Source organism: Anas acuta, chromosome 1 (genome assembly GCF_963932015.1).
Source record: "Anas acuta chromosome 1, bAnaAcu1.1, whole genome shotgun sequence".
Taxonomy (NCBI): domain Eukaryota; kingdom Metazoa; phylum Chordata; class Aves; order Anseriformes; family Anatidae; genus Anas; species Anas acuta.
The window spans coordinates 121,659,688-121,671,985 of NC_088979.1; the positions used below are offsets into that span (position 1 = coordinate 121,659,688).

Consider the following 12,298-nt stretch of genomic DNA (forward strand, 5'->3'; position numbering starts at 1 on the left):
GGATCGCTGTGCTGTGGCAGCACCTAGAGGCCAAGCCAAGCACAGGACCCGCCGGAGAGCAGCACCCAGCAGCACCGTGCCCGCCTCCAGCCGCCTCCCCTCACTTCCCCAGCGGGGCAGCAGAGCCGAGGAAGCCCCTCGGAGCCCCAACGCACCCCCCAGCCCCGGAGCGCACCCCCAGCCGCAGCCCCTTCCCTTCCCCTCCCTCAGGGAGAACCGGGCAGCGCCGGGCGCTCCCCCCTGCCCTGCCCGAGGGCTGAGGGCGCCCACAAGCCCAACGCGCCGCCGGCAGCCCCGATGGCCTCCCAGCCGCTACCTGGAGAGCCGCTGCCGTTCAGGGAGCGCTGGAGGCCGGGCGGGGGGCTCAGCACGGCCGGGCTGAGGGCACGGGGGCCGAGCGGTGCCCCCCTCCCCGCCCCGGGGGCAGCGGCCGCCCCGCCGCCGTTAGCGGGGGCGCCGCCATCTTCCCGCCGCGCCATTCAAACGGCGGCCTCTGCCCCCAGCGGCCGCAGCGGGCGGCTCCCTGAGGTGTTTTTTTTCTTCCCGTCCGTTTCCCAAAAACAAATTCGGTCCCAGTGATACATTTTGCCTCTTCCTGGCGTGCCTCAAACACTTTTGTGGAGCTGTACGCAAGTGTGACTTGAGATTCTTCCCGTATTGCTACAGACACAATGACACTAACCCGCTTTTACACTAATGACGCCCTTTTTAATTACTTTTCCTCCATGCTAATCGTTATTGGTTTTCTTTTTGGAAGTGTAACAGCTCTGGTTAAGCAGCACTGAGGAGTATAAGCTACTCATGTTGTACAAGGGGAAGGTGGAGGTAATTAACGAAGCAGGACACTGCAGTCTGCTTCAGAATAACAAGTGCATCACAGGCACACGGGCTTACCTTGCGAGGCTCAGCATCCTTGCATGAAACAGGCTGAAAAGATAAGCACAGGATAGCACAAACAGACTTGCCTTCTATGTTTTTAATAGGTCACCTAGCCAGAAATAATCTCTTCAGATTCTGAAAGTGTACAACTAATTTAACCTCTCCAGAGACGTCAATTAGAATGAAACTTATACAAACAGATGCTCACTTACATACAGTAAGCTCTTCAGTGTTTCAAAGTCCGAACACCAGAAAAATACGTCGTATGTATTCTAAAGTGGTTTTTCTAAAGTGATTTTTTATCTGATTTGATAGTTGGAGGATATATCCATCCTGCTGCTCTGTAGCCCAACAGGTAAATGCATTAAGGGAACAGAGGCATACTTAAACCCTCAGCTGAGGACTCAGCCGCAGACGGCAATTCCCAAGGCAGGTAACAAATTTCCTGCATTAGTACGAAAAAGATTGAAGAAAATGTTTCAGTATAGATTCCTACTTGGTAACAATATATATATCTTTTGCATCAGAAAAAAAGACCAGAATGAGCACTGATATTTGAAATGGTCACAGTATAGACACGTTGCACTGTAGCATTTTGTTTTACAACTGAAGCACAAGAGATATTATTTCCCAGCATTTCATTGGACATGAAGTGATATTTCATGTACTCCTTGCACGTTTAAAAAAATATATTTAAAATATCTCCACTTTACTATTTTTTTTTTCTGACTGAAAATGTTAAACCATTACAAAGTTTACAAAATTTGAGGACTCATTCTACCAAAGTGGGGAAAAAGGGCTAACTAGCAACTAGTCGAAGAATTTGGTTCCGTAAGTACGTGCACAGCTGGTTCATCAAGTCTCTGTTCTGTCCTTCAACCCAGTGCATTTCTACTAGTACATCGTTTCCTTCTTTCTTCACATTCATTAAACACTTGAAAAGAAAACATCTACTAGTTTCTTTGGGACTCTGCCCTTTTTCAACTGCTGGATTGCCAGCTTCCTCTGAAGGCTGAGGTTCCTCCTTCGCATTACTGGAACCTTTGTTACATGACGTTTCTGCCTGCTTTGCTTCTGTCTCCTCCTCCTCCATGTGCTCACTATGTTCTTCTTTGGCAGCAGATTCTTCCGTTAGCTTGTCATCTGCGGTCAAGTTGACATCCTCATCGGGTGCCATAAACCCTGTTTCAGAGTCTTCAGTCTTGGGTTTTTCACAGTCCAAACTGTTGCTCACACTTTTCTGGCCGTTTTTTTCCTCTTCCATTGCTTGAAGAACATCTTCAGAAGCTCGAGGAAGTTCTCGTAATTGCCTTACTCTCTCTCGCTTCTTTCTCCTCAAATGAATCCAGGAGTTTTCAATGGCAGTCACAAACAGGCTAACTTCATCTTTTCCACAGGGAACACGCTTATGCTGAACCTATTGCAGAAGACAGCAGAAGTTCATATTATCCCTTCAGAGTTATGCTTTAAAGCAAGATGTTGTTCTAACATCTAATACTTAATATTTTACCTTCAGATCAGCAAGAATCTTCTCTACCCAGGCTCTAACAACAGCAATGGCTTCTACAGCATCCCAGCCCATAGCTGCAGCTTTGGTGGATAACTCTTCGACTGTAGAAGCCAAGACCGTAAATGTAATTGGTTTCCGAGGTTTTTCTAATTTTCTTCTTTTAGAGGGAGGTGACTAGAAGAAAGAAAACCAGCATAACACCAAAAAGTTACAGTGCTGTGCAGTATTAGTGAGATGAATTTTGCACTCAGAATACATGTGGATTAAGAGTATAGCCACTAAATTGTCATTGACATAGCCCGTGCTTCACTTCACTACAAAGAGTTATTAGAAACCTATGACAGGGACATGTACTTTATGCTAGCCTGATGGACAGAGGGAGGGATTTTATCTTCAGATGTTAAGCAAAAAGCTTTACTGGTTCTTTCAAACTATTATCCCTCTGTGTACTGACAAAGTGTGGCTGCTCTGGGGAACCCACACCTGATTTCTATTCCTAAGATCCACATCATGATCCAAGTTTACTGAATGTTTACTTGGAAGATCTTCTCTAAGGTTGGTTATTTCCTATACTTATTTTCCAGTATGCGCTCATTTGTATCAAAAAGCAACTGACTCCCCTTACTGAAAGTCGACAGGCTCCATTTACAATCATGTAGGCAGGTCTAAAGCAGCTACAAGTGCTTCCATCTATTTGGTAATTATCTATATGTCAACTTAAAAACAAGTTCTCAGAGGGAAATTTTAAGTTCAAATCTAGGCCAAACTTCAGTATAGTTTTAATATTACTAAACAGCTTTTTGAATTGTCTTATAAGTGACCCTTTACTTTCACTGAAACACACAGGAATTCCCTGCAGGCTTCTTTTTTCCTCCCTAAACACAGATACACATGAATTGTCGGAAACACCAGCTAACAGACTGGGAGCCAAGACAGAAATGCCACTGTCCACACAGCCCAGCCCATCAATATTCCATTCTGAAGAACAGCTTGTTTCACAGCAGGTGCATTCACAGCCCATGAGGCACTTCCTCAGATAAGAGGCCCAGACAATCACAAGCCAGCCAAAATCAAGCTACTTACAGGTACTTGTACGTCATCATAGAAACTCCATGCCAGTGCCCATCTCATGGTGCGTCCTTGACAGAATTCTGTGTGAGTAACTTTAGGAACCTATGCAAAAACAGCAATATAAAACTTTATTTTGTATCAATACAAAACATTGTTCTACTTCGCACATTTTCAAACTAAATGGATTTAGCATAATTATTTTCTCATGACAGGAATGGAGATTCCTTCTGGTGTATTTCATAGATGTTAGTGCCACTTAAAGCTGGTCAGTACCCAGGCTCATACCCATAACCAAAATTTCCCACCTGTGCCCTTTGAGGGCTCCCAGTTCAAGTTCAGAAACATGCAACACTAGTCTTTCTGTGCAGTGATCCTGCACACATCTGCACTCTGTCTCTGGAAAAACACATCCTTTCTCCTTGTTCAGGACCTGCTCCTGTTCCACATTTGAATGCTGAACCCACTGCTGTAGCAAAGGAACACAGAACAAAGGAAACGAAGGGCTGGGAACCCAGGCCCTTCACTTTCTGCAGATGGCAGAAACGTGCTCAGTAACATTTCTCTCTCTCTTTTGCCAAAAAAAAAAAATCAAGTTTGAACTTATAATGTATTTAAATATAAAACTTAGATCCAATTATAGTGTTTAACTAGACTTTCCACATATGCTGTAAGGCATTTCTGTATGGTACATGCTATATAATAGCAAGGATAAATATCAACAATTCCAGCTGACTCCAAAGTATCATCAGCTCCAGAGCAAAAGCTCCAGGTCTGCACAGCAAAATGATCTTAGTTTTGAGAACTGCCTTAAAAAAAAAAAAAAAAAAAAAGAGGAAAAATCTCAATCCTAGAACTTCTCTAAGGTTTATATTTCTAATTCTATCAAAATTCTTCCTGAAACACACCACATTCTAACCTGAATCACAAAATAGCATGTGCATGGTTGAAACCAAACGTAATACCAATGCTATTATAATAGAGATTATAAAAAAAAAAAAAATTGATAATATCAAGAATACAAAACCTCAGCTTTTCTGTACATGGTTGGCAAGGATCTCTCATTTCACTGAGGTGCAAACAATGCAAGAATAGGGAAGAAAGTCAGGTATGTCAAATTTGGTGCCTACTTTAGTGTTTGCTTTTTGCACTGAGTTCAGGGATTCTCTACGGGTTGTAGTTCATCTTTCTGATAATTGATGTCACCACACATTCTCCTTCCTTCTACTCCCCACCATATATACGCAAGGAGAGATCTCATAACTCATTTTCTGTGTAGGGGAAATCATAAAAGACTATCCTTCCTCTAGCAAGCCATAAAAAAGTCCTGTGCACACCCTTCTTGCACAAGATATCACTAGCACAAGGTTTCATTTTATTTGGTGCCAGAATTGACCACAAAGAAAACAATGACAGAACATAAAAGTTGGTAATTAACTTTAAACTGTATATATCGGTTGAACAGGATCCTTCAGTTCATTGAAACTATTCCAACATTCAAAAGATGATTCAATGAGAAAAGGCTAGGCTGTAAAACATTTGTCAGGGCAAAGCAGGAATTTTTAAATGGGGAGGTTACAGTATTAGCTCAGAAAAAGGACGGATGGAGGATGTCAGAGGCCATAACAACAGCAAGCTCTTCAACATACAGGAAAGAAGACATGAGACTTATTTCTCTAACTAAAGTTCATTCAGCCTTTTCCGGGTCTTTCCAGTTCTTCGTCTTGGCAACTAACACCAGTTTGAACTGTTAGTGAATTAAACAAATAAAACTACATCTTTAAAAATAAATGTTGCAATTTGTTTTGTCAACCAAATAGATAAATTGCATGCTAGCTAAAAGGAAAGAAAGCAAAAAAATGTTTACAACAACTTTGTTAAAACTTTTAAAACAGAAGCCCTTTAAGTTCTAGAAAGGATGAAGACAGTTCTACAAGTGACAGACGAAACAGGAGAAAAAAAAGATAGAGGACAATTTATCTAACATCTTTGATCCTGCAGCAATTAAATCTCAACTGCTTTGAGTGCTTGCCTAACAAGGATCACGTTTTTTTTCTTGTAAATAATTCAAAAATATCATTCAATAATAATTACACCCACACATTGGAACACAGTGTATACTGAACCGAACCTACACAAACCTATAAAAACTTACCCCCTGGATTCGAAGTTCCTCCTTCAATGGTGCTAAACTGCATTTCTTTCCCAGCATACAACTGTACCATCTGCAGACAATATATTAACAAAGTGTTTTATAAACATACATCAACTGAAAATAACAAAAAGAACAACTTGGATCGGAAATCTGCATGAACAATTGAAGACTTAAAAACAAAACAAAAGAACAAAATTACACTCTTCAACAGTGACTAGGACAGAGTACAACATGAATCAGGATAGGAGAAAAAAATGGTAAGGGAAATGCTGATTTTTAGAAAATGCAGTAAGGCTAATATTGAAACAGCATCTAAACAACCAAGAATCATGTCTCGAAGAGTGACTTTATGTGGAAGATATTGCCCCTTAAAGTAATTTGTTTTAATTTCTCCACTTTCTCTGGAGGTGAATCAGCATGAAAAGGAATATTCAGTTATTGATAATCATTTTGGCCTAAGCAGCAGACCTACTGACCACCAATTCTGCTCATTCGTAACTCATTATCTGGGTTCCCATCACCTAACCCATATTTCACGAGGGGAATGAAAAAAAAGAAACAGGGAAAAAAAAAATGAAGACATGCCATCTGTTTTTCTTGTTCAAAAGAAGTCTTACTATGATTTTTATTTCAGATAATGTTCACCCAAGATAGCATCCAGTACAACACTGCCATTCAGTAGGTAAAGCTGCAGTTACCAAATTCAGCCATGAAAAGACAGAAGCTTCTAAGCACCGAACAGATTACTAGACAATGACATAAAACCACCTATCCCAGAAGCCCCTAAGAATACACACTGACCACCTTCAGCAAACGCATGTGCTAACTGAGCAGCAAGCTACAACTGTCACTTCTACAGGCTTTTTTTTTTTTTTTTTTTTTTTTATCATCTCCTGCCTTTAAATATTTCCCATATCGACCAGGACTTGTTTGATGTTCAGGAACAAATAATTTTATATAAACTGAGACCAAATTACTGCTGTGTACGTATCATTACAGAAACCAAAGAGATAACATGGCTCCATTCCTCACCTAAAATATCACTTTCACATTACTTCAATCAAAGCAGCAGATAAAAGTTTTAACTGGAACAGAACACCTACCGTAACCTCTTTTTCAGTTGTAGACTATCATGAATAATTCTTTTGACAAATTCCAGCTCTCCCCCCTCGGCCATGATTTCTGTAATCCCTCCTGTATTTACAGAACTTGGAGGTGGACGCCGTGGATTTCGAGAGTTTACTCCCTGGATAAGAACAAACAGTTAAAGTGACTGTAATGAAATGCTGGGTAGGCTTCTCTGTACACTGCATCCTGCCTCAATCCTTAATCAGAAACAAGTGCCATCACCTCTGGTTATCCCCCAACATTGCCACCATGGATAACAGACAAAGATACATTCAAAATAAGCCTGAGTGACTTCCTTTCAATCTCAAACATTGGTAAGTTACTTGTCACACACCACTACCCTGCTAACCTGAAATACATGGCTGCAATACAAAAGACACGACGATACCACGCATCTACACAATTACCATCTACACCGTTTAATTTCACACTTGTATCTTTTTTTGTACCACCCCAGGTTGGAGTTAATTTTCTGACTGCATCCACTGAGTACTGGAAGAACAGCTCTGTGCTGTATGATATTGCCTAAATCGCTAAGGAAAAAAAATAGATAGGCACAACTCCCCAAAATGGATTCCTCTACACCATTATATAGCGGTTCCTTGATTCCAGATTTAGTACCTATCTATTTTCTAAACTCACTTTATAAGATGGCAAGAACTCATGAAAAAGTCTATTAGTCACCCTCCACTTCAGATGGAGTAGTGGTTAGTTTTTCAATATCCCTTTGGGGCAAGGGGGTAGGAAAGGAGAAAACTTCAATGCTATTTTGCAATGGTTTGGGATTTTCCACTGAACTTTCCCCAAGAGATGCTGTTAAATTGTTGCTATCCTCCCACTCACTGATTACTAGAGTAAGTGCTTGCATTAGTTTGCTAGCTTACCTTCGCTTCCAGCTGGTTGGCAAAAAAGGGGGGATTGCACATGCAGAAGTCATAAATGATCTCAGATTCTTCTTTCAGCGCATCCATTAGAAGAGTTTTCTGTGGTACTTTAACCACTAATAGAAAACAAATGGAGTCAGTACAGAACTTTGTATTTTATCTAGCGTGCATTTTGTGTTTCAGTCTTTCTTCAAAGAATGTAATATACTAAAACTGCACTTAACAATACAGTCTGCAAAAAACATAACATCACCACGCAAATAAAGACTACATTAAGGATTAGCATATAAACAGCCTTTAAGCATGACACAGTAGTAATGTGAGACATGAGTGTTTAAAGCAATAGGAACTGCATGAGTTACACTGAGCTCTCACATACAACTACAAATTTAAAAGCTATCACAGATCAGATTTATGAAAACATCTTGACCTACTATTATATAGAGTGCTGATTTTCTTTTTTAAACTAGACAATAAATTTTGCACATCAACCCATTCCAATAAAATACACATGCAACTCCACACGTTTTGTGTTTGTTTGCTTTTGAAGCTTTAGCATTTACAATTAATTCCCAGGATTATCAGTTCCTGTTTTGCACATATAGAAAAGATTCTTTTTGGAAGAATGTTACTGACAGCAGTATTTCACTGTCAGACAAAAAAAAATTACTTTTTTTCCTCTCGGAATAAAAAAGCTACGATACAATTTGGAAATCAAGTTACTGACTATGGTAGCATATCATCTCTAGCTAAACAATTCAGACCCAGGAGTTAAGAAGTTGCAGGGTGGGTAGTTTGGAGGCAGCGGCTTGCTACAGGTGCCCTCAGGGGAACTCCTTTGCCTGTAGCTCTGGTCAACAGCAGTCAGTCTCTCCAGCTTATCACCTTTGGCACTACAGCTTCACCTGAGATATCTTCCTTTGCCAGAGATTTTACCAGTAAAGTGAAATACCATCACACCACTGGGAATCCTAAGAGCCATAACAGAATACTGCCATTGTTCCCCACATCGAGATTTGGATCTCAAGACTGACATGGAGGACAGGCTAAGAGGAAAACATTTAGGTAAAAATGTTTCAAAAACTAGCAGAACCAAAGTTTTTTTTCAGAGATGAATCATGGACTGGCTTTATAGTGTCTAGAGCTCCCACAGAATTTTTTCCATCCTCTTGCATTCTACTACTAGCACAGGCATTGTTAAGACCTCATTCAGAAACGAGGTCTGAGGCCTTACTCTGTACCCTCTAAGATAAAGCTTAACTTTCTGATTTTTGTTAAGATGAGTAGTTCTTTATCCACACTTTCCATTCTACACATGCTGTGATTTTCTGGTTTAAGCATAAGTGGACCTTAGTAAACACTCTGTGTCAATAAAAACAACAGATCATGTTATTTGGCAAGAATACTAAATCTGATAAGCCCCTGAACATGGCATAAAAATAGGTCACAATATTTGTATGTCAGTACGTATACTATTACTTCACACCTTTTATAAGATCAGACAAGTTATTCTGCTCCACGTTCTTCTTGGCATAATTGAAGCACATGTCATCCACTTCTGTTGCAAGAAAATACCAGCCATTCAAAGTTGATCCAAGCAACGGGTATATGCAAGATGCCCCCGTCCCTGAGGATGCAAAAAGCCATGAACAAGGCAAAATGGTGTTACACACAGCGTAGCTGTTAACTATGTACTTTTTACAACAAAAAGAAATAATTTCAAGAAAACATTGACCACTGATCACCCATTACTTGGTTATTTAATGAAATTTAAGTAATTTAAAACACAGCATTGTCAAAGCTACATTTATAAGAACATTGCAATCCTACCTGGAATTAGTTTTCTAGTAAACAATCAACTTATTTTCTTAAGCTATTATTTGACAATGATTAATTTATACAGTGAAAGTGAAATATATTGTTTTACTAAAAAAAAAGTCAAAGAAAAATCTTCTGTATTTTTCTATTATCTATCATGAATGCATACAGCAACCACAGATATACACAAAAAAGTGACATTCCCATTACGTGAGATTTTTTTTCCCCCTAAAGCCTAAAACAATAAAAAGGGGGGGCAGCGTCAATTATGGTATCTAGAAAAAAATATCCAGACGTAACTTGGTAACAAAGAAAAATACTTTCTAGCACAACATGAATTCTTTTAAAATGCATGGCACATCTCGGCAGTCCAATTACCAGCGACAGTCAAGCTTAGTATTAAAGTTAATGGACACGGGTAAAAAGAATAAATATCTCACCACTACAAAAACAGAGTTCAGAGGTACAGCAGGAGTCCATATAATTACTATTATATTGACTTACTGAAGCATAGAAAAAAATCATCAGTAAGCTTGCAAAAGCATGCACAATTATTTCCAGAGCTCCTCTTATGTTATTCTTGGATGACCTACTGCTTTTCCCTAAATGAGAATATCAAAACTGACTGCAAACTTTTTCCAATAACTAGGTACGTTAAAGGATCTCTCTCTTCTACTTAGCCACCTGCTACAATGAAGTCATTAGAAATTGTTTTTAAAAAGCTACCTATTATCAAATGTGTTGAAGTTGGCTAACAAGTTTAAGAGTTCTGAAAGGAAAGCAGATGTGCACGCACTACATGATGAGGTAAAACTTAGAGCTTGTCTATTGGAAACCATGCTAAAAATGAAAGAATTGAAGAATTATATTGGCAAGAAAGAAAAAAAAATGTAGCCGTTCAAGGGAGTTCAGGGCCACAAGGTGCCAAAGCACTGCCTGCTAGTCATCCTTGTGTGAGTACAGAGAAATGCTGCCCAAATGAAGCATTAGTGGGGTTAGGTTGCCAGTTTCATCACCATGAGCTTCCAGATTTGCTTCTCAAAAGCAAATTTGTTTATCATCGGCCCCTTTCACCCGCAGCAAAGGCCGAGCTACCCCCCGCCTACCTATGTCGATCCCCCGCCTCAGCACGGCCTTGTCGGCGCCCTGGTGGCCGATGAGGTCCTCCACCCAGTGGATGTAGTTCAGCCTGAGGGGCACGGTGGGGATCAGCCTCTCCAGGGGGATGTCGATGGTCAGCCCGAAGTCCTCCTTCAGCAGGGTGCAGGTCAGCGCCCTCACCGCCTCAGGGTCCTTGAAGTTCAGGCTGCAAGCAACAAACAACGCATGGGGCAGCGACTCCGGCACCACCCCTGGCCCTTCTCCCCCTGTCCCCCCGCTCCTACCTCACCCTGCCGGAGAGGGTGGTCTGGACGTGCTGCCGGAATTCGGGGTGTTTGCCGGCCAGGTAGGCGAAGTCAGGTGGCTTGTCCTTGTAGCGGTTGCGGGCGTGCATCGACTTGTTGAGGGACATGGCGGCCGCCTGACGGGGGGGCGCTCCCCTCCCGTTACCACCGCCGCCGTCGTCGTCCTCCCCCCGCCGCCACAGCGCCGTGCGCTCGCCCAAGCGGCTCCTCAATGTGCCCCGGGGGCTGCCGGGCCGTACCAAGGCGGGCCCGCGGGGGGGGGTGAAAAGCACTGGGAGGGGCGGTCCGCTGCTGTGAGGGAGGAGCAGGCAGCCGCCATCTTGAGGGGATGGGTTAAAGAAAGGGGAGGGATGTTTAAAGTCTGGGGGAGTTTATTGGGGATGGAGATGTTCAGTCAAAAATTATGACAAATAAATAAATAAATAAATAAATAAAAAGCATACACGTTTAACAGGTCGAATTTCCTTTTTTTCCCCTCAAGGCTGCCCTCTAGTCTTCTCTTTTCGCAGCTGCACCACCCATGACATGCCAAACTGACTTCCGTTACACTGAAAACGCCTTCAAAGCCTTCTGAAGCTTCTCACCACCCTGAATTACTTTTTTTTTTTTTTTATGTACTGAATTTGGGGCGTGGAAAGCCTAACGGTGGGGTAGTGGGCTGCTCTTGGCTTACCTGGCATGCTGAACTCCGGTGTACCTGGGTTTTAAATGCAGTTTGATGTGGGGGAAAAAGCCTTAGGTAGCACTCCAGGAAAAGCTTTCTGAGTTTCCTAGTTTCACTTCTATAATATCAAGAGCATGTACTTCTAGTTATTATTATACTGCTATGCTTGTCGAACACAAATTGTGAAAGAAAAAGTGGATTATAATGAGCTTTGTACCATCTCACTTGATTTAAAATATATATATATAGAGAGAGACATATAGAAAAGCAAAGCCTAAAATTGGGAATTAAACCCTGGCTTTGTCACTGCCTGGTGTCAGTTTGGACACATTTCACTTCCAAGTTTCAAGTTTTCTCACTGATACAGGAGGAACTTACTGTCTTAGTGCTCATCATATAAAAACATGCCTCTGCAAGAGAAATATTGAAGTATAATTGATTCTTATTTATAGGTATTTTTCTCTTTAAAAATCCAAATACTTATCAACATGACTCCTTCCTAATGTTTTAAAATTCACTTTAAATATGCAGGCATTCCATTTGACTCATTTTAAAAGACCTACAACTGGATTTGTTTTCAGTCCCACTTCCTGCCCTCAGGGCTTCCTGTGAGTTGAAGGCAGCTAAGCTCTATCTTCAAAAGACCGTAACTTATTTTTTTAAATACAAACTTTTTCAACACAGCAACACTCCTACCACTTCTAGAAGTCATTTCCCACTCTCTGCTCCTTCCCACATGCCAAAGAAGTGAAGCTCACATGGACAAAAGCAGAACGGAGGCAAAGG

General features: G+C 41.3%; 2 protein-coding genes across 6 annotated transcripts in view; both read right to left on the reverse strand.

The window, feature by feature from the left end:
* Positions 1 to 1,289, reverse strand: part of POLQ (DNA polymerase theta) — a 99,796-nt gene extending 98,507 nt beyond the window's left edge. For 2 of the 5 annotated variants that reach the window (XM_068698375.1, XM_068698385.1), the window contains exon 1: positions 317 to 530. In XM_068698375.1, coding sequence (XP_068554476.1) covers positions 317 to 479 — 163 coding nt within the window. In that variant the 5' untranslated portion in view covers positions 480 to 530. Of the gene's footprint in view, positions 1 to 316 lie in introns of all 5 variants that reach the window. The other 3 variants (XM_068698390.1, XM_068698396.1, XM_068698367.1) reach the window with 2 other exon arrangements.
* Positions 1,290 to 1,428: 139 nt separating this feature from the next.
* Positions 1,429 to 11,103, reverse strand: METTL16 (methyltransferase 16, RNA N6-adenosine). The gene is made up of 9 exons (XM_068698528.1): positions 10,828 to 11,103; positions 10,549 to 10,748; positions 9,111 to 9,251; positions 7,625 to 7,740; positions 6,716 to 6,858; positions 5,613 to 5,682; positions 3,473 to 3,562; positions 2,390 to 2,563; positions 1,429 to 2,296 (listed from the first exon to the last, which is right to left on the reverse strand). Exons 1-9 carry the CDS (start codon positions 10,953 to 10,955, stop codon positions 1,679 to 1,681), a joined length of 1,680 nt encoding a protein of 559 aa, XP_068554629.1. The 5' UTR covers positions 10,956 to 11,103; the 3' UTR covers positions 1,429 to 1,678.
* Between the last annotated feature and the right edge of the window lie 1,195 nt (positions 11,104 to 12,298).

Bases quoted from the DNA above. Each gene is read 5' to 3' on its own strand.
- METTL16 (XM_068698528.1), bottom strand. From the start codon at position 10,955: ATGTCCCTCAACAAGTCGATGCACGCCCGCAACCGCTACAAGGACAAG. The intron at 10,749-10,827 runs GTAGGAGCGGGG...TGTTGCTTGCAG, and splicing joins ACCCTCTCCGGCAGGGTGAG to CCTGAACTTCAAGGACCCTG. The intron at 6,859-7,624 runs GTAAGCTAGCAA...GTTCTTATCCAG, and splicing joins CCAACCAGCTGGAAGCGAAG to GGAGTAAACTCTCGAAATCC.